The 22,486-nt window shown below is 39.3% G+C and overlaps 1 protein-coding gene across 3 annotated transcripts; it reads left to right on the top strand.

Annotated features, from left to right (window-relative positions):
* The first annotated feature begins 2,091 nt into the window (after nucleotides 1-2,091).
* On the top strand, nucleotides 2,092-22,412 carry TBCCD1 (TBCC domain containing 1). Of its 3 annotated transcripts, XM_050778330.1 has the most exons (9): nucleotides 2,103-2,175; nucleotides 3,072-3,199; nucleotides 5,066-5,444; nucleotides 10,561-10,716; nucleotides 14,235-14,601; nucleotides 15,921-16,107; nucleotides 16,261-16,758; nucleotides 19,802-19,952; nucleotides 21,805-22,412. In XM_050778330.1, exons 3-8 carry the CDS (start codon nucleotides 5,109-5,111, stop codon nucleotides 19,929-19,931), a joined length of 1,674 nt encoding a protein of 557 aa, XP_050634287.1. In that variant the 5' UTR covers nucleotides 2,103-2,175; nucleotides 3,072-3,199; nucleotides 5,066-5,108; the 3' UTR covers nucleotides 19,932-19,952; nucleotides 21,805-22,412. The 3 variants fall into 3 exon arrangements, with proteins under 3 accessions (XP_050634286.1, XP_050634287.1, XP_050634288.1); XM_050778329.1 differs by lacking the exon at nucleotides 3,072-3,199 and having other exon boundaries at nucleotides 2,092-2,175; XM_050778331.1 differs by lacking the exons at nucleotides 2,103-2,175; nucleotides 3,072-3,199 and adding an exon at nucleotides 2,206-2,883.
* The last annotated feature ends 74 nt before the right edge of the window (nucleotides 22,413-22,486 follow it).

Raw genomic sequence — 22,486 nt, 5'->3', positions numbered from 1 at the left:
AATGACCTGAGTTCCTGCCACTGCACTCCATCCTGGGCGACAGAGTGAGACTCCATTTCAAAAAAAAAATAAATACATAAAAAATAAAAGTCAAATCATGTCACTCCCCTGTTTAAAAGCCTGGAATGGCTCTTCATTTGCACTTAGAATAAAATCCCAGCTCTATGCTAGTTTACAAAGTTGTTTATGCTTTGTCCTCTCACCTATTATGCTCCTAACCATGTTCCAGCAAAACTTGCTTCCTTTCTTTTTTGTATACACCAAGCACATTCCTGCCGAAGGCCTTTGTGTTAGCTGTTCCCTTTGCCTGAAACGCTGTACTCTCCCTCATGTCTTACCATGGGTGATTCCTTCTTTAACTCATGTATCAGCTTAAAGGTCACCACCTCAGAGAAGACTTCCCTGACCAATCAATCAAAATTAGCCCCTACTGAGCTCTTACTCTTACACCACCCTGTTTTCTTTTTTCTTTTTTCTTTTTTTTCCTGAGACAGAGTCTTGCTCTGTTGCCCAGGCTGGAGTGCAGTGGCGCAATCTCGGCTCACTGTAACCTCCGCCTCCCGGGTTCAAGCGATTCTCCTGCCTCCGCCTTCCGAGTAGCTGGGACTCCAGACGCACACCACCGTGTAATTTTTTTGCATATTTAGTAGAGACTGGGTTTAACCATGTTGGCCAGGCTGGTCTCGAACTCCTGACCTCAAGTGATCCAACTGCCTCAGCCTCCCAAATTGCTGGGATTATAGGCATGAGCCACCGCGCCCGGCCTCCTATTTTATTTTTTCATCCCTGGTCCCTAGACTGCACACACTGTAATGCCAGTTTCATGAGAGCATGAATCTATATTGTTCTGTTCACAGCTGTATAAGACAGCACCTTAGAACAGTGCCTGGCATGGAGTAGGTGCTGAAGTATTTTTGAGTAAAAGTTACTTGGATGGTGATCATTGCATGGCTGGCTTCTTTTTTTTTTTTTTTTTTTTTTTTTTTTTTTTTTTTTGGCTGGCTTCTTATTCTTCAGGCCTCGGCTCAAATTTGGCACTACAACGTGGCCTTCCCTGACCCCCCTCCCCCAATTTTCATAGCATTTACCGCTATCTGAAATTATCTCATTTTACTCCTTAATATGTATTGTCTATTCTCCCTGTTACACACTCCAAGAAAGCAAGGACCTTGTCTATTTTGTTCACTCCTGTCATTCTAGTATCTACCACTGTGCCAGACACACAGTGGTACTCAACAAATAACAGCAAGGTCACTGAGCTAGTAAGTGGCGCAGCCTGGATCCTAACCCAGGTCTGTGTAAATTTGAAGCCCCTGCTTTCAGGAAGATACCCAGTAGGGACAATGGAGGAACTAAAAAACAAAAGAGGAACTAAATTGCATTTTATGGTCTAAATTACCTTTGTATATTTAGGTGTGTACCTAAGTAGGCCATAAACGAACTAAAAAAAGAAGGAAACTTCCAGAAATCCTGAAATGGAAGTTTAAAGAAAGGAGTGATGGCTTCTGCCCGGCAATCTGAAAAAGCTTCATGAAAGTGGAAACACGGGGGAAAAGCTAACAGAGATAAGGAGTTGACACTGAGGGGCTGTAGGGAGTGCCAGTCTCGCTTCAGACGCCCTGGGTTTGAATCTTGGCTCCATCTCTTGTGTGACTTTAGGGTTCTGTTACTTTCACCTTTCTACGCCCTAGTTTCTTCATCAGTAAAACTAATGTACTTAAAGGGCTCTTGAGAACACTGAGGAAATATAAAGTTGCTTTACACAGTGCTGAGACCATAGTAAGCGCTCTATAAATGCAAACTGCCATTAGTAGTATTTCTGATGAAAGCGTGCTGATCTTACCAGCAGCTATTGGCTGACCACAGTTATGTGGAGCAACAGAAAGCTTCCTACTCCCCCTGGGTTGAAAGGTGCAACACCAGAAAGTGGTGTGTCTGGCTCCTGGTGCCACCGTCGCGGACTCTCGGCCCCAGCCCGGATTTTCTCAGGCGCTTAAACCTCAATCTGCCGCTCTAGCAATGGGGTCCGCCAGTTCTCAGTGGTGCGGGGCCTCGCGCTTGCGCAGTGGGCACGGCGGCGGCGGCGGCGGCGCGCGGGAGGGGCGGGCCCAGCGAGCGGACGCGAGTTGCGGCGGCGCGCGGAGAAGTGCGGCGGAGCGGCGCCTGCCTTAGCAGGTAATCGCGCACGGGCTGGCGCCGGGGAGGGAGGTGTGGGTCAGTCAGGCTGCAGGCTTGGGCCGAGGAGGCTGCCTTCGCGCTCGCAGCGTCTCGGGTCAGCTACCGACTCTGTCAGTGTGGGTGTCTGTGTTCCTGAAGTCTCGTCGCGACGCTGGGGCGGCCCACGCAGAGTCCCACCCGGGATCAAGTCCAGGGTGGCAGCGAAGCCCCAGTACAACTGCCTTAGACCCACACCGATCTTCCGACCTGAAAATCCTTAACCCCAGCGCACCGCCAGGGTCAGAACCCCAGTTTGTGTTTGTTTACGGGTTGAGCCCTCTCGACTCTCGGAGTTAGAATGGAGGGCTCATTCCTGGGATCTGGCTGTTGACAGGGGCTCAGTACCTCACAGAGCAGCCTCTTTACGTTTTGGAGAGAACCGAGGTCTTCCTCGCCTAACTTTTATCGTCTGGTTTTACTCAAAACGACGCCAGTCTCTCCACATTGGAAGACAGCTGCCTTTTGCCCTTCCACGCCCATCTTTTGAGTTTACACTCTCTGATTCTTTCACCTGGCATCCTGTCTAAGGCTCTTTATTCTGGAAATTCTCTTCTGGATCCACTCCCGTTTTTAAGAGATTCTCCCAAAACTGGATTCCTAGAGTACATTTGTAGTAATGCAGTTCTCAAGTCGACCTGAATCCTAATCCAGGGCTGTGCCAGCTAAGTAGGTGTCCTTACGGAAATCTCTTAATTTCGCTAAGCCTCATTTTTTTCATCGAAAATGTGTACAGTCTTAAGTACTGTATCTCCAGGTAGTTGTGAGGGTGAAAGGGGGTGAAGTATGCAAAATGATTAGCATGCTACCTGGTACATAGTAAGCACTTGATTGATGTCAGTTATTTTTCTAAACAGATGATTCTCGAGAGAAGCAGTTGGCGGGCCGGGTGCAGTGGCTCACGCCTGTAATCCCAGCATTTTGGGAGGCCAAGGCAGGCGGATCACCTGAGGTCAGGGAGTTCAAGACCAGCCTGGCCAACATGGTGAAATCCTTTCTCTATTTAAAAAAATGCAAAAATTAGCCTGGTGTGGTGGCAGGAGCCTGTAATCCCAGCTACTTGGGAGGCTGAGGCAGGAGAATCGTTTGAACCTGGGAGGTGGAGGTTGCAATGAGGCGAGACCAGCTATTGCACTCTAGCCTGGGCAACAGAGCAAGACTCCATCTCAAAAAAAAAAAAAAAAAAAAAGAGAGAGAGAGAAGCACAGTTTTCTTAGAATCAAATGCAAAATATAATAATAACAAAAATTTTTTATCAGTCATATAATTCATTTTTTAAATGATTTTTTAGATTTTTAAAAAATGATGTTGCTAATGTTGAGGAGTGCACAGTGAAGTGGCTACCATAGTCAAAGGATGGTACAATTTGATAAAATCATTTGGAAGCAACGAGAATATATTTCACAAGCTTTAGAAATGTCAATTACTCCATTTCACAAAAGTACATCTGAAAATTTTCTCAAGGAAATAATTTGTAATGCAGAAAATATGAAGAAAGATGGTTGTGATAGCATTATTTACACTGGTGACAACATTTGAACTTTAGTAATGAAATTTTTTAACATACACAAAAATAGAATCAATGAGCCCCCCATGTGCCCATCGCCCCACTTCAGTAATGATCAGTATTTTGCCTATGTTGTTTTTGTGAAAAATCTGAAACCTAGTAAAGTGTCTAAAAATGGGAGAACAGTTGAACAAAATGGGATACATTTGTTTAGAATACTGTAAAGCTTTTGAAATAGTACAGAATTGTATATGTAACATCACAACTGTGAAAATTCAAAAACTAACATCTAATTTATGTGTAGAAAAAAGACAAGAGGCCGGGCATGGTGGCTCACTCCTGTAATCCTAGTACTTGGGGAAGCTGAGGTGAGGGATCACTTGAGGTCAGGAATTTGAGACCAGCCTGGCCAACACGGTGAAAACCCATCTCTACTAAAAGTACAAAAATTAGCCAGGCGTGGTGGTGGGCACCTGTAGTCCCAGCTACTGGGGAGGCTGAGGCAGGAGAATCGCTTGAATCTGGGAGGTGGAGGTTGCAGTGAGCTGAGATCATGCCACTGCACTCTAGCCTGAGCAACAGAGGGAAATGCCATCTCAAAAAAAAAAAAAAGAAAAAGAGAAGAAGGAAATACAATAAAATATTAATTAGTTGCCCTTTACTTGGGGGATTGTGGATGATTCCCTGTTTTTGTATTTTATAAGCATTCCATAAAAATCATGTATCATTGTTACAACAAAATCTAAAAGTATCACACCTGAACTGAGCAGGGTAGAATATGCCAGAGTGGGTTCACTGTTACAGAGAATAAAGATGCTGTAACTCCTGATCTATTCTTGCAGTCTGTGTTTACATTAGCATTCTTGCCTGCTGCCTCACGTTAGCACTTCATATTGAGTTTATATGGTCAGCTAACATGTCCAGATCTTTAACCAACTGTCTTCTGTGTAAATGATTTAACTTTGTGAAATATATTTCCCTGATTTTGACCAGTGTTCCCGCTCAGAGTAGAAGAAGGTTTCCTGTGATAGGATGACTTTTTTCCCCTCATTCCTTTTCTTCCTGGGATCTCACTCAGACTTCATGCATCTACACACACTTCCTGAAACAAGGAGTTCTAACAATTTGAGTAAGATAATTTTGTTTTATCACAAATTTTTTTTCTCAGATTATAATGTGATCTGGTTAAAAAAACTGTTCTGCTCTTGGTTGATGAACTAGAGCTGCCTTTTAAGCTGATGATGTAATACATGCAACACAGTTGAGAGAGAGTCACCTTCCAAGAAAAAAATGCATAAATGAGACTTGTTTCAAATCAGTTTATGAAGAAACTTTATTTCCTAGGTATGCAAAGAAGCCTTTTCACCCAGATGTCCTTAGAGATAATATGGATCAGTCCAGCGTTCTCCTCTGGGTGAAAGCAGAACCCTTTATAGTGGGTGCCTTGCAGGTCCCCCCTCCATCCAAGTTTAGTCTTCACTATCTCAGGAAGATATCCACCTATGTGCAAATCCGGGCCACAGAAGGAGCTTACCCGCGCCTCTACTGGTCAACATGGAGGCACATCGCTTGTGGGAAGCTGCAGTTGGCCAAGGACCTGGCGTGGCTTTACTTCGAAATATTTGATAGTCTTTCAGTGAAGACACCTGAGGAGCGCCTGGAATGGTCTGAGGTTCTGTCCAACTGCCTGTCTGAGGAGGAAGTTGAAAAGCAGAGAAATCAGGTATGGATTGATATGTGGTTATATTTAATTACTTTTGGAAAGAAACCATTCTTTTTTAAATAAAAAATTTTTGTGTGTGTGTATTATTATAATTTTTACATTTTTAAATAGAGACAGTCTCACTTTGTTGCCCAGGCTGGTCTTGAACTCCTGGCTTCAAGCAGTCTTCCTGCCTCAACCTCCCAAAATGTTGGGATTACAGGCATGAGCCACCATGTCTGGCCCAATAAACCATTCTTAATTTTTGTATTAGCTGTAAAATTTTAGGTTTTAGGCCAATGGCCATTGTAATCGCAAGATATTATTTGAGTTGTAGTAGTTCCAGTTTGGCAGCATTTCATGTATTCAGTGAATTAGTCCTTACTTACCAGACGTTACTCACCTACTCCCAAAGCAGTAATGTTACAGGAACTCTGTTATTGAAAAAGGGAAAGATTTTACTGACTTTAAAAAGATTTTGGGGTGAACGAGTGTTATGAACAACTGATATGTTACAGTCAGAGCACCTGACTATTTTAAAATGAACATCTGCTACATGATAGGATTCAAAGATGGTTAGAATAGCATCTCAGCCCTCATGGAGCTTATGGACTAGTAGAGGAAGCTGGTATTAAAAAAGAGATGCTATTTAATAGTGTGATATGTATGATAAAAGAACATGCAAAGTACATAAATTGAATAAAGACTGATTTATTTTGGTGAATCAGGAAAGACTTCACAGAGAAAGTATGTTAATCAAGTAGGCTGATTATAGTAACAGACAGCCCAGTATTTCAGTGGCTTTCATTCAGGCAGCAATCCAACACAGGTGCTCCTGGCTGGACAAATCTCTGGGCTGCTGTCATCCAAGCAGTGACCAGGGTTCCATGTTTCTGTCATTTGGAGTCACTATTAATCAGCTTTGTTAAAAGCTACTTTCATTTGTTAAGAACAAACAAATGTGAAATTCCAGTGGCTTACAGGGGAAAAGATTTATTTCTTGCCCATTTTACATGTGGGTTTCATTTTTGCTATGGCATTTGTCCAGGCTTTGTGTTTTCCCATTTAGGGACACAGGCTAAAGAAATAGCTTCTGTGTAGATCATTCTCGTTCTTGTAACAGAAAGGAGGAACAACAGAACGGAGGAAACTCATGATGGCTCTTTTTAAATTCTTATTTTATGTATACAGCTCAATAAGTTTGGGGATAAGTATATGCTGTGAAACCATCGTGACCATCAAGGACACAGACATACCCATCACCCCCCATAGTTTCCCCCTCCTCTTTTATTCTTGTTATTTTGTGTATGTTCCTGTTAAGAACACTTAATATAAGATCTACTGTCTTAGAGAATTTTAAGTATACAACATGTAATTGTTATCTCTAGGCAGTATGCTGTAGAGTAGATCTTCAGGACTTAATTTTCTTGCATAATGGAAACTTTGTAGCCTTCGACCATCACCTCCCCATTTCCCCCTCCTCCTAGCCTTTGTCAGTCACCCTTCTCTCTGTTTTTATGAGTTTGACTATTTTAGATTCCACATATACGTGAGATTATATAGTTTTGTCTTTCTGTATCTGGCTTATTTTACTTAGCATAATGTCCTCCAGGTCCATCCATGTTGTTGAAAATGGCAGGATTTCTCTCTTTTATTTTTTTAGGAGACAGGATCTCACTCTGTTGCCCAAGCTAGAGTATAGGGATGTAATCATAGCTCACTATAGTCTGGAATTTCTGGGCACAAGCAGTCCTTCCACCTCAGGCTCCTGAGTAGTTAGGACTACAGGTGTGTGCCATCACACCAGGCAAATGTTTGTATTTTTTTCATAGATGTCGGGATCTCACTGTGTTGCCCAGGCTGGTCTTGAACTCCTGGCCTCAAGTGGTCCTCCCACCTCAGCTTCCCAAAGTGTTGGGATTACAGGCATAAGCCGCTGTACCCAACATGATTTCTTTCTTTTTTGAGGCCAAATGGTACTCCATTATATATGCATGCCAAGTTTTCTTTCTCTAGTCACCCATCTGTGGACATTTAGGCTGCTTCTATATCTTGGCCATTATCAATAATGCTGCAGTGAACATGGGAGTGCAGGTATTTCCAGGATCCTGATTTCAGTTCCTTTGGATAAATACCCAGAAGTGGGATTGCTAGATCATATGGTAGTTCTATTTTTAATTTTTTGAGAAACCTCTATGCAGTTTTTTATAATGGCTATACCAGTTTACATTCTCACCAACAGGGTACCAGGATTCCCTTTTCTTCACATCCTTAGTAATACTTGTTAATCTTTTGTTAATAAGTGTGAGGTGATATCTCATTGTGGTTTTGCTTTATATTTCCCTAATGAGTAGTGATGTTGAGCACCTTTTCATTTACCTGTTGGCCATTTGTATGTCTTCATTGGAGAAATGTCTATTCAGGTCCATAGTCCATTTTTTAATTATGTTATTTGGTTTTTCTTGCTATTGAGCTGTAGGGGTTCATTATATATTTTAGATATTAACTCCTTACCAGATACATGGTTTACCTTTTCTTCTGTTGATTGTTTCCTTAGTTGTGCAGAAGCTTTTTAGTTTGATATAATTCACTTTTTTTTGCATTGGTTGCCTGTGCTTTTGGTGTCATATCCAAAAAATCATTACCAAGACCAATGTCAAGGAGCTTTTTCCTTGTTTTTCTCTAGGAGTTGTACCATTTCACCTCTTACATTTAAGTCTTTCATCCATTTTGAGTTGATTATATATGGTACAAGCTATGGTCCCAATTTCATTCTTTTGCATGTGTAGATCCAGTTTTCTCAGCATCATTTATTGAAGAGACTATTCCCCATTTTGTATTCTTGACACCTATGTGGAAAATTAGTTGACTATATATGTGTGAGTTTGTTTCTGGACTCATGATGCCTCTTAAAACTTTTATTCAGATTTGACATAAACTAAGACTGCTTTCATTCCATTGGCTGAGGCATTATTCCCATGAAGATGGGAAGGTAAACCACCTTTCAGGAGATAAGGAAAATCCCATGGCCGTGGGTAGGGCTGTATAAGCCTCTTAGAGAATTTGAAAGTAAACAATAGCAAATAATAATACAGTTTGCCACAGCCATGCCCATTGGGGCCTCTGAGTCCTTTTGCTTCCATTTCTTTTGGGAGTTTTATGATTAGGCTTGAAAGTGATAAAGATAAATTCATTCACATTCAGTTGCTGTAATTCATTTGTGCCATATCTAACTGCAAGGGAAGATGGGAAATGCCATCTAATTGCATGCCCAGGAAGAAGATAAAAAGTATTTAGTAAGCATCTAGCAGTCTCTGCCATATAGGGTAATATCTAAACAACGTTTTGGAAATTGAAAAGAAGTTTGTCAAACAATGAAGAGGGAAAGGGCAGTACATTTATTCATTAATCAAATATTTATTATCTACTATGTACTCGGTATAGTAGTGGATGCTGTGCGTATAGAGATGAATAAAACCTTCAGGAAGTTCCAGATTTTTTTAGTGCTTTTTATGTACCAGATGCTTTGCTAGTTACTAGGGGTGTAAATGTGGAGAAGGCAAGGATCCTGTAGTCTCCATGGAGAAACAATGATAATGTAACAAATAATTGTTTAAAATGAAAGTATATATAAAATCAGGGAATTATGCTTACGGAAAAAAAGCCAATCCCAAAAGGCTACATATTATATGATTCTATTTACCTCACATTCTTGAAATGACAAAATTATAGAGATGGAGAACAAGTAAGTGGTTGCTAAGGGCCTAAGGAAGGGGTGAGGGGGACAGAGAAGTGGGTATGGCTGTAGAAGGACAACATGAGAGATTTTTCTGTTGTATCTTGACTGTATCGGTGTCAATATCCTGATTGTGATACTGTCCTATAGTTTGGCAAGACAGGTAAAGCGTACATGGGATCTTTCTGTGTGAATTCTCACAACTGTATCTCAGTCTACAATTATCTCAAGAGTTCAATTAAGAAAGTAAAACTTTATAAAATATACAAATTCATGGGGCTTCACATTGACAGTTGATAAAATAGGTCTGGGTGATCCCGAGAATCTGTACTTTTAAGTTTCTCAGATGATAGTGTTTTTAGCCAAGTTGGGAATCAGGGTGAATATAGCTGTAGACCCAGATGTATTACTTTACTTTTTTGCCTCTCCTGTTTGGGGGTAGGTAGATGAGGGTAATCAGGAGCTTCAAATCGTGAGCTTCAACCACACCCTTCCTTGAATAAGAAATGACTATACATCTATCAAACCAATAGTGTTTTTGTCTTTAAGTCAAACACCCCTTTAAGAATTTGGTGAAAACCTGAGGCCTACTTCCTTAAAAAATGCACATATACCGAAGAATTACATACAATTTCAGGGATTGCACTGGTACCCTAAACTTTCTTGATAAGTTTATGAATCTTAAGTTAAACCTCTATGTCTTAACTTAATTTTCTTCTTACTTCATCTACTTATTTATTCAAATTACTAAGATTGGGTTTTTTTTTTTTTTTAACTGTAAGGTTAAACTTCTGAAATAATGTACTTAAAAAATGTATGTACTTCATCCTTTCATCAGTTTTGGGAGATAATTTCTGTAGCCATAGATGCTATACAGCTTTCTGTGAAGGTAAGTTATTCCACCTTAATTAGTTTTAGGAACTCTTGGCCAGGCACAGTGGCTCATGCCTGTAATCCCAGTACTTCGGGAGGCCGAGGTGGGTGTATCACCTGAGGGTCAGGAGTTCAAGACAAGCCTGGCCAACATGGTGAAACCCTATCTCTACTAAAAATACAAAAAATTAGTTGGATGTGGTGGGCACCGTAATCCCAGCTACTCAGGAGGCTGAGGCTGGAGAATCACTTGAACCAGGAAGGCGGAGGTTGCAGTGAGCTGAGATCGCACCATTACACTCCAGCCTGGGCGACAAGAGCAAAACTCTCTGTCTCAAAAAAAAAAAAAAAAAGAAGAGAAACTCCTACATCTGGGTATCAGAGACATACATATCAAAACTAGCAATGTTTCTAAGTTTGTTTTTTTTAGGATCAGCCAACTCGTGAATTTACTATGTCTACTTAGTTGTTAGACTAGTGGTTGATGTTTTAAAACGTCTGTTCGTCTTTTATTTTCTTCTTGGACAGCTTTCAGTGGACACCCTACAGTTTCTGCTCTTCTTATACATTCAACAGTTGAACAAAGTCTCCCTAAGGACATCTTTGATTGGTGAAGAGTGGCCTAGTCCCAGAAGCAGATCTCAGTCTCCTGACCTGACTGAAAAATCTAATTGTCATAATAAGGTACTCTTTATATCTTGATGTCATTCTCTAAAAGGGACAATTTGTGAGGGAGATGGTTCACTTGCATTAAAAATTATGATGGGATTTCTTATATAAGTCAGTGATTTGATGGCTTGTTTTGTTTTTCACTTTTTTTTAATTATAAAACAAAATAAGTGTGTACAGTCTTAATCAAAATAGAGAAATGGTTTCAGTTCCTTCACTGACAGAAAAATCACTTGCCTGATTTTTGGGCATGTCATTCACTATATTCAATTAGCATTCCCATTTTCAAAATGTTAATGAATGTGAATCAACTTATTTGACTAAGGATCATCAAGAAGATGTAGTGCTTGCAAAGTCTTTTGAAATCTACTGAAAAAAATTTATAAAAATATCTTCTCATGTTGTTTAAGTATAAAAATATCTTCTCATGTTGTTCAAGTTACATACGTGACAACCCAGAAGCTAAATTTAACTGCCTCACATTGTGAATTTTAGAGGATGTCTTATTGCTTTTTTTCTTTCTGTTTTTATAAAGAAAACCAAAATATTTTTACTTATTCTTGTGTAAGTATTTTGAAAAACTTTAAGTAAAATGTAGACCGCAGTATTAATGCCATGTACAAGCTCTTTAAAAACGTTCTAAAGCTAAGAAAAAATATCTCTTTGCTATTTGGAACTTTTATAATCTCCTTTTTAATAAATCTCTCCTCCTTTATATTCCATGATGCTATTACTCTTGGTTTTGCTTCTAACTTTCCCTTTTCACTGTCTTTCATAAATTTCTCTCCCCTTGCCCTTACAAGCAGCTATTCTGTCTGGGGCAATTTTCTCTTATTCATTCAAGATAATTCTTTATATTCCTATGACTTCATATATCTCAGTGACTCCCAAGTTTGTCTCCTTCCCAGAGCTCTTGCTTTATACTCACCACTTTATATTCTGTATATTTTTTATTGAATTTAAGCTATAGCTTAAATTCAGAATGTTCAAGCCCAGATGTATTAGAGATGCCAGTCACTACCTCTCTCTCCGCATGCAGTTCCTGCAGAATGGGCACTGTTAGGAGATGTGTTTTGAGCCAAGGTAGCCTCCATTCAGTTCTGCCTCTATCATTTAATATCATTTAGTCATATGATTTTAGGCAAGTCAGTTAACTTCTCTAGGCCTTGGCTTCTCTTCTCTAAGTGGGGATAATAATGCGTATTTCTGAATGGCTATGAGACTTCAGTAATATATTAGCGTGGGACTTGTTAAGCACCAGTAAATGGTGACTTTGGTTTATACTACAGCATGACCTCTTGCAATAACTGATTGGACCAGTGATGGACACTTGAGTAGCCCATTTACTGCTATACATTTGAAATTGGCCAGATTTAAAGTGATGACCTTGGCCAGTCAGTTCCCCCAGGAAGAAATTATGCATTGGTGATAGGTATTTGAACTGAAAACCCATTTGACATTGGGACTAAAACAGCCATCATGCTCATGAATGAACTAGAGTTATAAGGGATTAGAAATTCTGAGACCAAGTCAGGCAGATCACCTGAGGTCGGGAGTTCAAGAGCAGCCTGACCAACATGGAGAAACCTCATCTCTACTAAAAACACAAAATTAACTGGGCATGGTGGCGCGTGCCTGTAATCCCAGCTACTTGGGAGGCTGAGGCAGGAGAATTGCTTGAACCCAGGAGGTGGATGTTGCAGCGAGCTGAGATCGTGCCACTGCACTCCAGCCTGGGCAACAAGAGCGAAACTACATCTCAAAAAAAAAAAAAAAAAGAAAGGAAAAAGAAATTTTGAGGTAATCAGAGAAGCACAGGTTACTTATAATCAGAGAAAAAGAAGATAATGGAACAGACATGCAGGTTCTAGATGGCTTTCCAGTTCCCGTTCTAATGAGGTTTGCCTCTACTTCAGTTTGGGAGACAACTGAGTGTCCATACAGTAAAATCTCCCTTTACTTGAGTTAACCTGTACTTCTTATGTGAGTAAAACTCACCCGTGTTCTCTCTCACCACTCATACCTCATTGTCAAGCCTTACTGATTCTGCCTCAGACACTTTAACTCTGTTGCTTTTCTTCCTATTGTCTAGGCTTTTTTATCAAATGACTTTTTTTTGCCTTGATTTCTAGAATTAGGTCCTGCCTGGTCACTCTGCTTTAGTCAGCAGTCCACTTACTACCACACTGGACTTTCCAAAATGCAGATGGATTATATTTATCTCCTGTTTAAACTCCATCAACAAATCCTCATTGTCATTGTTGTTTTATATTGTACTCCATGGAACCACCTCAGGGCCTACTTTGGGGGAGGGGGATGGGGTGAGAGGGAGGAATAGGTTGAGACTAACTCTACTTTTATCTGTTTTATTTGTCATCCCGAGGAAAATTTATTAAAAATAAAAAAAAAATACAGGTATTTAGAAAATAGTTTGAAAGTCCCTGGCATACAAAATAAAGTCCAGATGTTTTAGTATTTCATAAAAGGCCTTTCATGATTGGTCCCTGCCTACCATTTTAACTTCAGCTGCCACTTCCCAGAATGCTTCCTGTACCCTACCCAGAACTTGCAATTCTCTAACATAGCAGGTACTTTTTCTCCTGTGGGCCCTTGATTATGTTTTCCATGCCTAGAATGCTTTTTGTCGTATCTGTTTGCCTAACTACCAACATCAATCAAGAATCTATTCAAATAGCACTCAGATACGATTTATTTTTCCCCAGATGGAGTTAGTTGTTTCTTTCATGCTTATAGAACATCTTTACAGGCCTCTGCTGTAGGTCTTATCTCACGGTTATGGTAATTTATTTATCTTCTTACTACATAGACTCTTAAGTTCTGTGAGGACTGAAAAACTATGTCTTATTTAATTTGAATATTCATCACTTAACATTGTTCATGCCAAATAAGAGGGGTAAAAATCATCTGGCAGATGAATGGGTCAAATCACTGGGACATCTGCCAACTCAAAGCTTATTCCCAAAGTTATAATTTCTTAAATCTTGTCATAGTAAGATTGGTTGCCTCATTTCACCCAGTAGAATTTGAAATTCCTTCTGTAATTGCAAAAGGCAAATTAAGAAACCCAATGCTTCATTGAATGTCCATGATAGTTATTTTTATGTTTGATCTAAAATTTTTAAAGTATTTACTAGCTCTGTGATCTTGGGCAGGTTTCTTCTTTGTAAATTCATTTCCTCATCTGTAAAGTGGGCATCATAATGGCATCTGTTTTAAGATTATTGTCAGGTTTAAATATGTTAAAGTATGTTTAGCACTTAATGCCTGGCACACACGAAGGGTTATTTATTAGTATTATTTTTTAGTTAGTTAAGGTGGAGAGAGAATCTATTTATACCTATCACATACACACAAAAAAAACTTTATGAGGTTTATATAACTACCTAATTCCTTTTGGGAGATGAGGCAGAGTATAAATACAAAATAATTAAAATATAGAAATTTTAGATCTTGTAGAATCTCTTTATTCTTTAAGAGTGCTTTCTTTTAACTTTTTTTTTTTTTTTTTTTAGAACTGGAATGATTACAGTCACCAAGCTTTTGTCTATGATCATCTGTCTGATCTCCTCGAGCTGCTTTTAGATCCAGAACAACTCACTGCATCATTTCATTCAACCCATAGTAGTCTAGTGTCTCGAGAAGCTGTTGTGGCGCTCAGCTTCCTTATTGAAGGTACAATAAGTAGAGCCAGGAAGGTCTATCCACTTCATGAACTTGCACTGTGGCAACCACTGCATGCAGATAGTGGCTTCTCAAAGATCTCTAAGACTTTCTCTTTCTACAAACTGGAAACCTGGTTGAGGTCCTGTTTGACTGGGAATCCATTTGGTACATCAGCTTGCCTCAAGTCTGGAAAGAAATTGGCTTGGGCTCATCAAGGTATTTTTTTTAACATTTTAATCCACATTAAATTGAATGACAAGTTAAGGAACGTAGTGTTTTCTAATATGTTAGTGATCACATGTCTTCTCTAGAAGACCTAAACAATACTGCTCCTATAAAAGAGAAAAAGGAACATCTGTCTCTTCTGCATGACTTTTTCTCTCAAGGATTATACTAAAATATTAAAAGTGATGGTAGGATTACAAATTATTTTTATCTTCTTTAACTATTATTTTTCTAAATAACCGTATATTATGTACCTGGTACATATGTAATAAAAGTAAGCGTATGTAATAAAAATGAACAAGAAATGTTTTAAAAGAAGAATAATAGTACACTCATGTGACCTCTCAACATTTCACCAGTATTGTTTACAAGGGTGTCCCACTGGCTTGCCAGGAAGTACAGTCTGAGAAGGCAGTCATGTAATGGTGTGACTGTGTTAGGAGGGGAACCTGCACATATTTTTCGAGTGTCAGTTTGTGCAACACATTGTATGTGATAGGAAGATGTGCTCTCAGGTAGTTAACGATCTTAGAGTAAAGACATGAACTCAGGCTGGGCACGGTGGCTCACACCTGTAACCCAGAATTTGGGAGGCCGAGGTGGGCGGATCACGTGAGGTCAGGAGTTCGAGACCAGCCTGGCCAACGTGGAGAAACCTTGGCTCTACTAAAAATACAAAAATTAGCCAGGTATAGTGGTGTGCACTTGTAATCTCAGCTCCTCAGGACGCTGAGGCAGGAGAATTTCTTGAACCTAGGAGGTGGGGGTTACAGTGAGTGGAGATTACACTACTGCACTCCAGCCTGGGTAACAGAGTGAGACTCCATCTCACAAAAAAGAAGAAAAAAAAAGGCATGAACTCAAATAGGATTTATGGGATAACGTGGCAAGTGAGGAAGGGTACAGAATTAATATTATGGTGATTTAGAGAGGTGAATTATGTTTGGGATGATAAAGTAAAGCATCTTGGAGGAGAAGATATTTGAGTTAGGACAGTGCTGCCACTTACTAGCCATATGACTTTAGGCACATTACTTAAAGGGTAGACACGAAAAAGTATCTTAGACTATAGGCAATCTTAAACGCATTATAGGTTTTAAATTTTTTTATAACAAAAATGAAAATTCCAAACATACAGAAAAGAATAGAGAATAGTATAGCAAATACCTCTATCCAAAGCCAAGATCTAACATTTTTGTCCCTACATGTGGTATCTAACTTGAGACATGTATACATGTAGACATATATAACCTCATATGTTTGTTTTTCTTTGATTTGAAACTGTCTCAAATTTATGTTTTCTTAAATAGTTGAAGGGACGACCAAAAGAGCTAAGATTGCTTGTAATACTCATGTGGCCCCTAGGATGCACCGACTGGTGGTGATGAGCCAGGTTTACAAGCAGACACTGGCTAAGAGCTCAGATACTCTGGTGGGGGCACATGTAAAGATTCATCGTTGCAACGAATCTTTTATATATCTGCTCTCTCCCTTACGGTAAGCACAGTTTTCATGGTGTTCTGATGTTCTGACGTTTTCTTTGGACTGTAACTGATTCTTTTTTTGCCATCAGAGAATAATATTTTAGTCAAATTTTTAAAATCTTATTGTCATTCAGAGGAATTTACCTCATTTTTTCCTTTTTTTCAGATCTGTGACAATTGAGAAGTGCAGGAATAGCATCTTTGTCTTGGGCCCTGTAGGGACTACACTTCACCTCCACAGTTGTGACAATGTTAAAGTCATTGCTGTTTGCCATCGTTTGTCCATCTCTTCTACAACAGCTTGCGTCTTTCACATTCTGACACCTACGCGCCCACTTATTCTCTCTGGGAACCAAACAGTAACTTTTGCCCCTTTTCATACCCATTACCCAATGCTAGAGGACCATATGGCCAGGACTGGCCTTGCTACAGTGCCTAACTATTGGGATAATCCAATGGTTGTGTGCAGAGAGAACAGCGACACAAGTGTCTTCCGACTTTTACCACCTTGTGAATTCTATGTATTTATTATTCCCTTTGAAATGGAAGGGGACACAACAGAGATACCTGGGGGTCTTCCATCTGTATATCAGAAAGCACTGGGTCAAAGAGAACAGAAGATACAGATCTGGCAGAAAACTGTGAAGGAGGCTCATTTGACAAAGTGAGTATTTTTTACAAGTAACAGTTTGTGTTTTTTGTGAAACTCCATGGAGAAACAAATTAGTCTGCACATTTTTACAGCTGTGTTAAAGTAATAAAAAATGTAAGCCTGGGCGCGGTGGCTCACGCTTATAATGCCAGCACACTTTGAGAGGCCGAGGTGAGTGGATCACCTGAGATCAGGAGTTTGAGACCAGCCTGGCCAACATGGTGAAGCCCTGTCTCTACTGAAAATACAAAAATTAGCTGGGTGTGGTGGCATGTGCCTGTAATCCCAGCTAATCGGGAGGCTGAAGCAGGAGAATTGCTTGAACCCAGGAGGTAGAGGTTGCAATGAGCCGAGATCGCGCCATTGCACTCCAGCCTGGGCAACAAGAGTGAAACTCAGTCTCAAAAAAAAAAAAAGTGTGTTTTTAAATTGCGGTTTGGATTTCAAATTAGTATTTCAAATACTGTTAGATTGGGGATGGGCGGGGGTAAATATCCAGTATTAGACTCCCTTTTCTTAAGAAACTAAAGTTTAGTTGGCAAATATAAGACTTTTAAAATATGAATTTTAAAAATCATACATAGAGTATGCCACATAATCCAATACCATTCTAGTCACCTTCTATGTACTAACTCATTTATTCTTCATAATAACGCCTTATTACAGGTATGGAAACCGAAGAACTGAGGAATTTAATACTTTACACAAAGTCACACAGGAGCCAGGGTTCACACCTAGTCAGCCTGGTTCCAGAGGTTCTTTTTTTCTCTGTTCTGGCTTCTCAGTAATCAGAGGTTCTTAAATGCCTCTAGTGTCTTCATCGTTTTCTTTCAAATATTGTCATACCATATCATACTGTACAATAATAACATTATAATAATGTGTTGTAAAAATGGATGATCTTGAAAAAACATTCTTTTAAAGCAATTCTGTTGTTTGAATGGTTCTAATATTTAAATGGTTAGATTCTCTACACTTGATCTCAGCCAAAAGGCCAAAAAATGATTAAATGCTTAGATTCTCTTACATGTGAAAAGCTTATACATATACATGTGCAGAGTGTGGGATGTAAGCACTTAATAAATGCTGACTCTGAATCATAGTGTTTTCAAGTGGTGAGATCCACAGTGATACCAGAAACAATGAAAGTAGTCAGTTTAACTTGGGGAATATAGGAAGACAGAAATCAGTTAGAAACAAATTGCCAGTGTGATCCTTTTAACAGTGATTAGATCATGTCATTTCCCTGCTCTGACCCCTCTAATGGCCTCCCCTCATACTTAAAATCCAACGCCTTTACCATACTTACGCCTTTACCATACTTACCAGGCTCTCTTGTCCTCAATTTCTGTCATTCTTTTCCTCATTACTCCTTCTCAGCATACAGCAGTCATCTTTCTATCACTTAATCACTGCCCTCTGACCAAAGACCACCAGGAACACATCTATAGAACAAAGGTGGATTGTGTTGACTCATGGCAAGGGGGGAGAGAAGTGTGTTTCTTCTCAGTAAAAGGTCGGGGAACATGGAAAACTGTGTTTCAACTCAGTAAATAGGTGTTAAAAGGAACTTGTTGTTGGATTTTGGCTTGTATTAGTGATTTGGGGGAGAGTTCTAGGAAGCAGGACTATCTGGAAGTGAAAGTAATCTGTGATTTGGCAGTTTAATAATTTTTATATCTAAGGCAAGAGGAAGGAAGGAAGAGCTAAAACTGTAATTGTAAAGAAGTAGCAGCCACTCCTCCAGGAAAGAAGTGTTTGGTGTTTTGGTGTTTTATGGTTTGGGTCACAACATTTTTTTGGGGTTTCTGAACTGAGATACGATTACGGAGTGATCTTGTTCTTTCTTTGGTTTATCATCATCCCAGGGTGGCTTTGTCTAATGTTGGTGGTTTGAGGTATTGTTTGTGTTCAACAAAAGAATACAATAGCAAGTCCAGATCCTACACCAAGGCCTAGCTGACAGTACTAAGCTAGCTCCTGGCTGTCAGGAGCTTCTCTTCTCTTTCTTATCATGAACATGTGAAATATGCTCACTTTAGAACCTTTGTACTTTTTTTGGTCTCTTCTGCTTGGTATATTCCTCTTCAAATACTCATTCTGCTTACTCCATCATTTCATTTAGACCTAAGCTCAAATGTTATCTTAGGGAGGCCATCTCTGTCCATTCTTTCTCGGAAATAACATTTTCAGAACTTGCTATTCCTTCACCCTGCTCTATTTTTCTCCATGGCACCTAGAACTACTTAACTTTATATTATGTTTTTATTGTATTGTATTGTATTGTATTGTATTGTATTGTATTGTATTGTATTGTATTGTATTGTATTGTATTGTATTGTCTTGTATTGATTTTGAGACAGCGTCTCACTCTGTTGCCCAGGCTGGAGTGCAGTGGTGTGATCTTAGCTTACTGCAACCTCCACCTCTTGGGTTCAAGTGATTTTCCTGCCCTCAGCCTCCCAAGTAGCTGGGACTTACAGACACATGCTACCATGCTTGGCTAATTTTTATATTTTTTGTAGAGGCAGGGTTTCACCATGTTAGCCAGGCTGGTCTCGAACTCCTGGCCTCAAGCGATCCGCCCACATTGGCCTTCCAAAGTGCTGGGATTATGGGCGTGAGTCACCATGCCTGGCCTATTTATTTTATTTTTACCTATCTTTCCTGCTAGAATATACAGTCCTCGGGAGCATGGATTATATAGATCACAATGTGAATGGTGCCCTCTGGAGTCGTGAAGTGTCATCCTGCTTTGACAGGGGCCTTGTCTCTTCTCTTTATACATTTATCCCCATCAGTCAGAACACTACCCTGTGTTCACTTGGTCCTTGGTAAATATCTGACAATGAATAAGTGTTTAGAAAGAGGACATTGTATCTGATCAATCCTTTGTGGGGTGGGGGTGTCCAGTGTACTCTGAACAGTGAGAACAAGAGGGTAACAAGAAATAATCATTTAACATTATCCTATTAAAGTATTGTATAATTGCTTAGAGTACAATTTATATGAATTCATGTTCTTACATTCTTTTTACTCTCAATTTCAATTGTAGGGATCAAAGGAAGCAGTTCCAGGTACTGGTAGAGAACAAGTTTTATGAATGGTTGATTAATACAGGACATCGCCAACAGCTGGATAGCCTTGTACCCCCTGCAGCAGGCTCCAAACAAGCGGCTGGATAAGGATCTTACATGCAAACACTGGTAGGCATTTCTACCACTTAAAACAGATTCTTTTGGGGAAATCTTTCAGCATAATTAAAAAGGCACAGAATATTATATACTAAACATGCCCAAATTTTCTTCTACCACTCCTACCAGCATACACAGACCTTTGTGTACCCATATTTACCATATTTTATAGTGAGAAAACCTACCAAAATATTCAGATGGAGCCTGTAGAATTTGGGGCCAATATAATGGCCAAATTTTGTCTTTTTTTGCTTTTTGCCTGGCACAAGTTATATTGTCCAAAGATACCACATTCCCCCATACATAGTTTTGTTATTAACGACAGTCACCATGTGGTACATTAGATCTCTTAAATGTATTCCTCCTATTTAACTGAAATTTTGTAACCAAAGATATTGGATGTGGCATTGTTTGAAAAAACTGTAGACTAGAAACACCCCAAATGCAATGTATTTATATGCTAATTATATGCCTAACAATCTTTGAAAGAATATAAATAAATTATAAACAGTGTTTGTCTTTGAGGAATGAGATTGGGTGTCTAGGGTAGGAGAAAACTTCTTAAAAATTTTATTGAGATAAAATATTACCACATAACATTATGGGAAGTAAAATTCACCTTTTTAAAGTAAAGAATTCAGTAGTTTTTAAGTATATTCACAAGTTTGCGCAACTGTCACCACTAAAAATTCCAGAACATTTTCATCACCCTCAAAATAAAGCTCATACACACTGTAGGCCACTCCTCATTCCTCCAACCCCCTGTATTTCCTCTTCCCCTTAGCCCTTGACAACCACTAATCTACTTTGTCTATTTTGAACATTTTATGTAAATGGAATCATGTGACATGTGACTTCTTATGTCTGGGTTCTTTCACTTAGCCTACTATTTTCAAGATTGATCCATGTAGCCATGTATCAGTACTGCATTCTTTTTCATGGCCAGATAATATTCATTGTGTGAATCTACCATTTTGTTTATCTGTTCATCAGTTGATGGACATTTGGCTTGTTTTTACTTTTCAGCTGTTGTGAGTAATGCTCTGTGTACATTTGTGTACAAGTTTTTGTGTAGACATTTGTTTTTATTTCTCATGGGTATATACCTAGAAGTAGAATTGTGAGGAATATGTTTAACTTTTTAAGGAACTGCAGTTTTCCAAAGCTATAAAAGTGTATTTTTTACTTTATATATTTACATTTCTTAAGGATGTATTTTTTAAAAGAATTTAGCAATATTTATTCATAAATACTGAGAATTAAGAATTAGCAGTTTTGCTGAGCACAGTGGCCCATGCCAGCGCTTTGGGAGGCTGAGGTGAGAGGATCTCTTGAGGCCAGCAGTTCAAGACCAGCCTGGGCAATCTAATGAGACCCTGTCTCTACAAAAAATTTAAAAATTAGCTGAGCATGGTGGCACATGCCTGTAACCCCAGCTACTCTGGACACAGATTGGAGGATCCCTTGAGCCCAGAAGTTCAAGGCTGCAATGAGCTATGATTGCACCACTGTATTCCAGCCTGGGCAACAGAGTGAGACCCTATCTTTAAAAAAAAAAAAAATTAGAAATCTGATGGAGATTATGCAAAAGAAATGTGAACTATAAGCAGGTAAAAATTTTTGTTTAATCTTCACTGCTTAACAATTTTTTTGTATTCATGTATGAATTTCTCTTTTATTATGATCTAACATTACACCTAGCAAAAAGGAATGTTACTAATCTTAAACTTTGTGTATTTTACATTCTAATCTATCGTTTGACCTTGATAATTTATGTGATTTTTTAAACATAGAGTTTTAAAATTATTTACATGAAGACAATAGAAAATTAAGTGATTAATATTATTTTTTCTTTGATCTTCAGGGCCCTGGAAATACAAGGATAAATGGAGGATGGTGCTCATCTTGAAACTAAATTGGGAAGGTGCTCTTGCTGCTTAAGAGACATTGGGACTTTTCTGTCCTTTTTTTTTTTTTTTTTTTAGATAGTCTCGCTCTGTTGCCCAGCCTGGAGTGCAGTGGCGGGATCTCCGCTTACTGTAAGCTCCGCCTCCCGGGTTCAGGCCATTCTCCTGCCTCAGCTTCCTGAGTAGCTGGGACTACAGGTGCCCGCCACCACACCCGGCTAATTTTTTTTGTATTTTTAGTAGCGACGAGGTTTCACTGTGTTAGCCAGGATGGTCTCGATTTCCTGACCTCGTGATCCACCCGCCTCGGCCTCCCAAAGTGTTGGGATTACAGGCATGAGCCACCACACCCAGCCTTCTGTCCTACTTAAGAACTTTGATTTCCATTCCATATTCATTTATTACTGTGTAGGCTGAATTTTCGCTAAACTTCTGACTTTTATATAAATGTATTGTTTATAGAACATCAGAAGACTCATCTTTGTGATGCCCAAATGAAAAAGTTGGTGAAGGTAGTACCATTGTATGTATGTTAATATTAAAGCAACTGAGTGTAGATTTGCAACTATAGTATGTATCTTCATTTGTGTGATGAAAGAATTTTATTCTTTCTAGAGTTAAATAAGAGTTTTACAGTCC

This window comes from Macaca thibetana, chromosome 2 (genome assembly GCF_024542745.1).
Source record: "Macaca thibetana thibetana isolate TM-01 chromosome 2, ASM2454274v1, whole genome shotgun sequence".
In the NCBI taxonomy this organism is placed as follows: Eukaryota; Metazoa; Chordata; class Mammalia; order Primates; family Cercopithecidae; genus Macaca; species Macaca thibetana.
This window is presented reverse-complemented; position numbering and strand designations above follow the sequence as displayed.

Coding starts and splice junctions, on each gene's coding strand:
- TBCCD1 (XM_050778329.1), top strand. CDS start 5,109: ATGGATCAGTCCAGCGTTCTCCTCTGGGTGAAAGCAGAACCCTTTATA. Junction 14,602..15,920: donor ATTGGCTTGGGCTCATCAAG/GTATTTTTTTTA, acceptor TTTCTTAAATAG/TTGAAGGGACGACCAAAAGA. Junction 16,108..16,260: donor TATCTGCTCTCTCCCTTACG/GTAAGCACAGTT, acceptor CCTTTTTTTCAG/ATCTGTGACAATTGAGAAGT.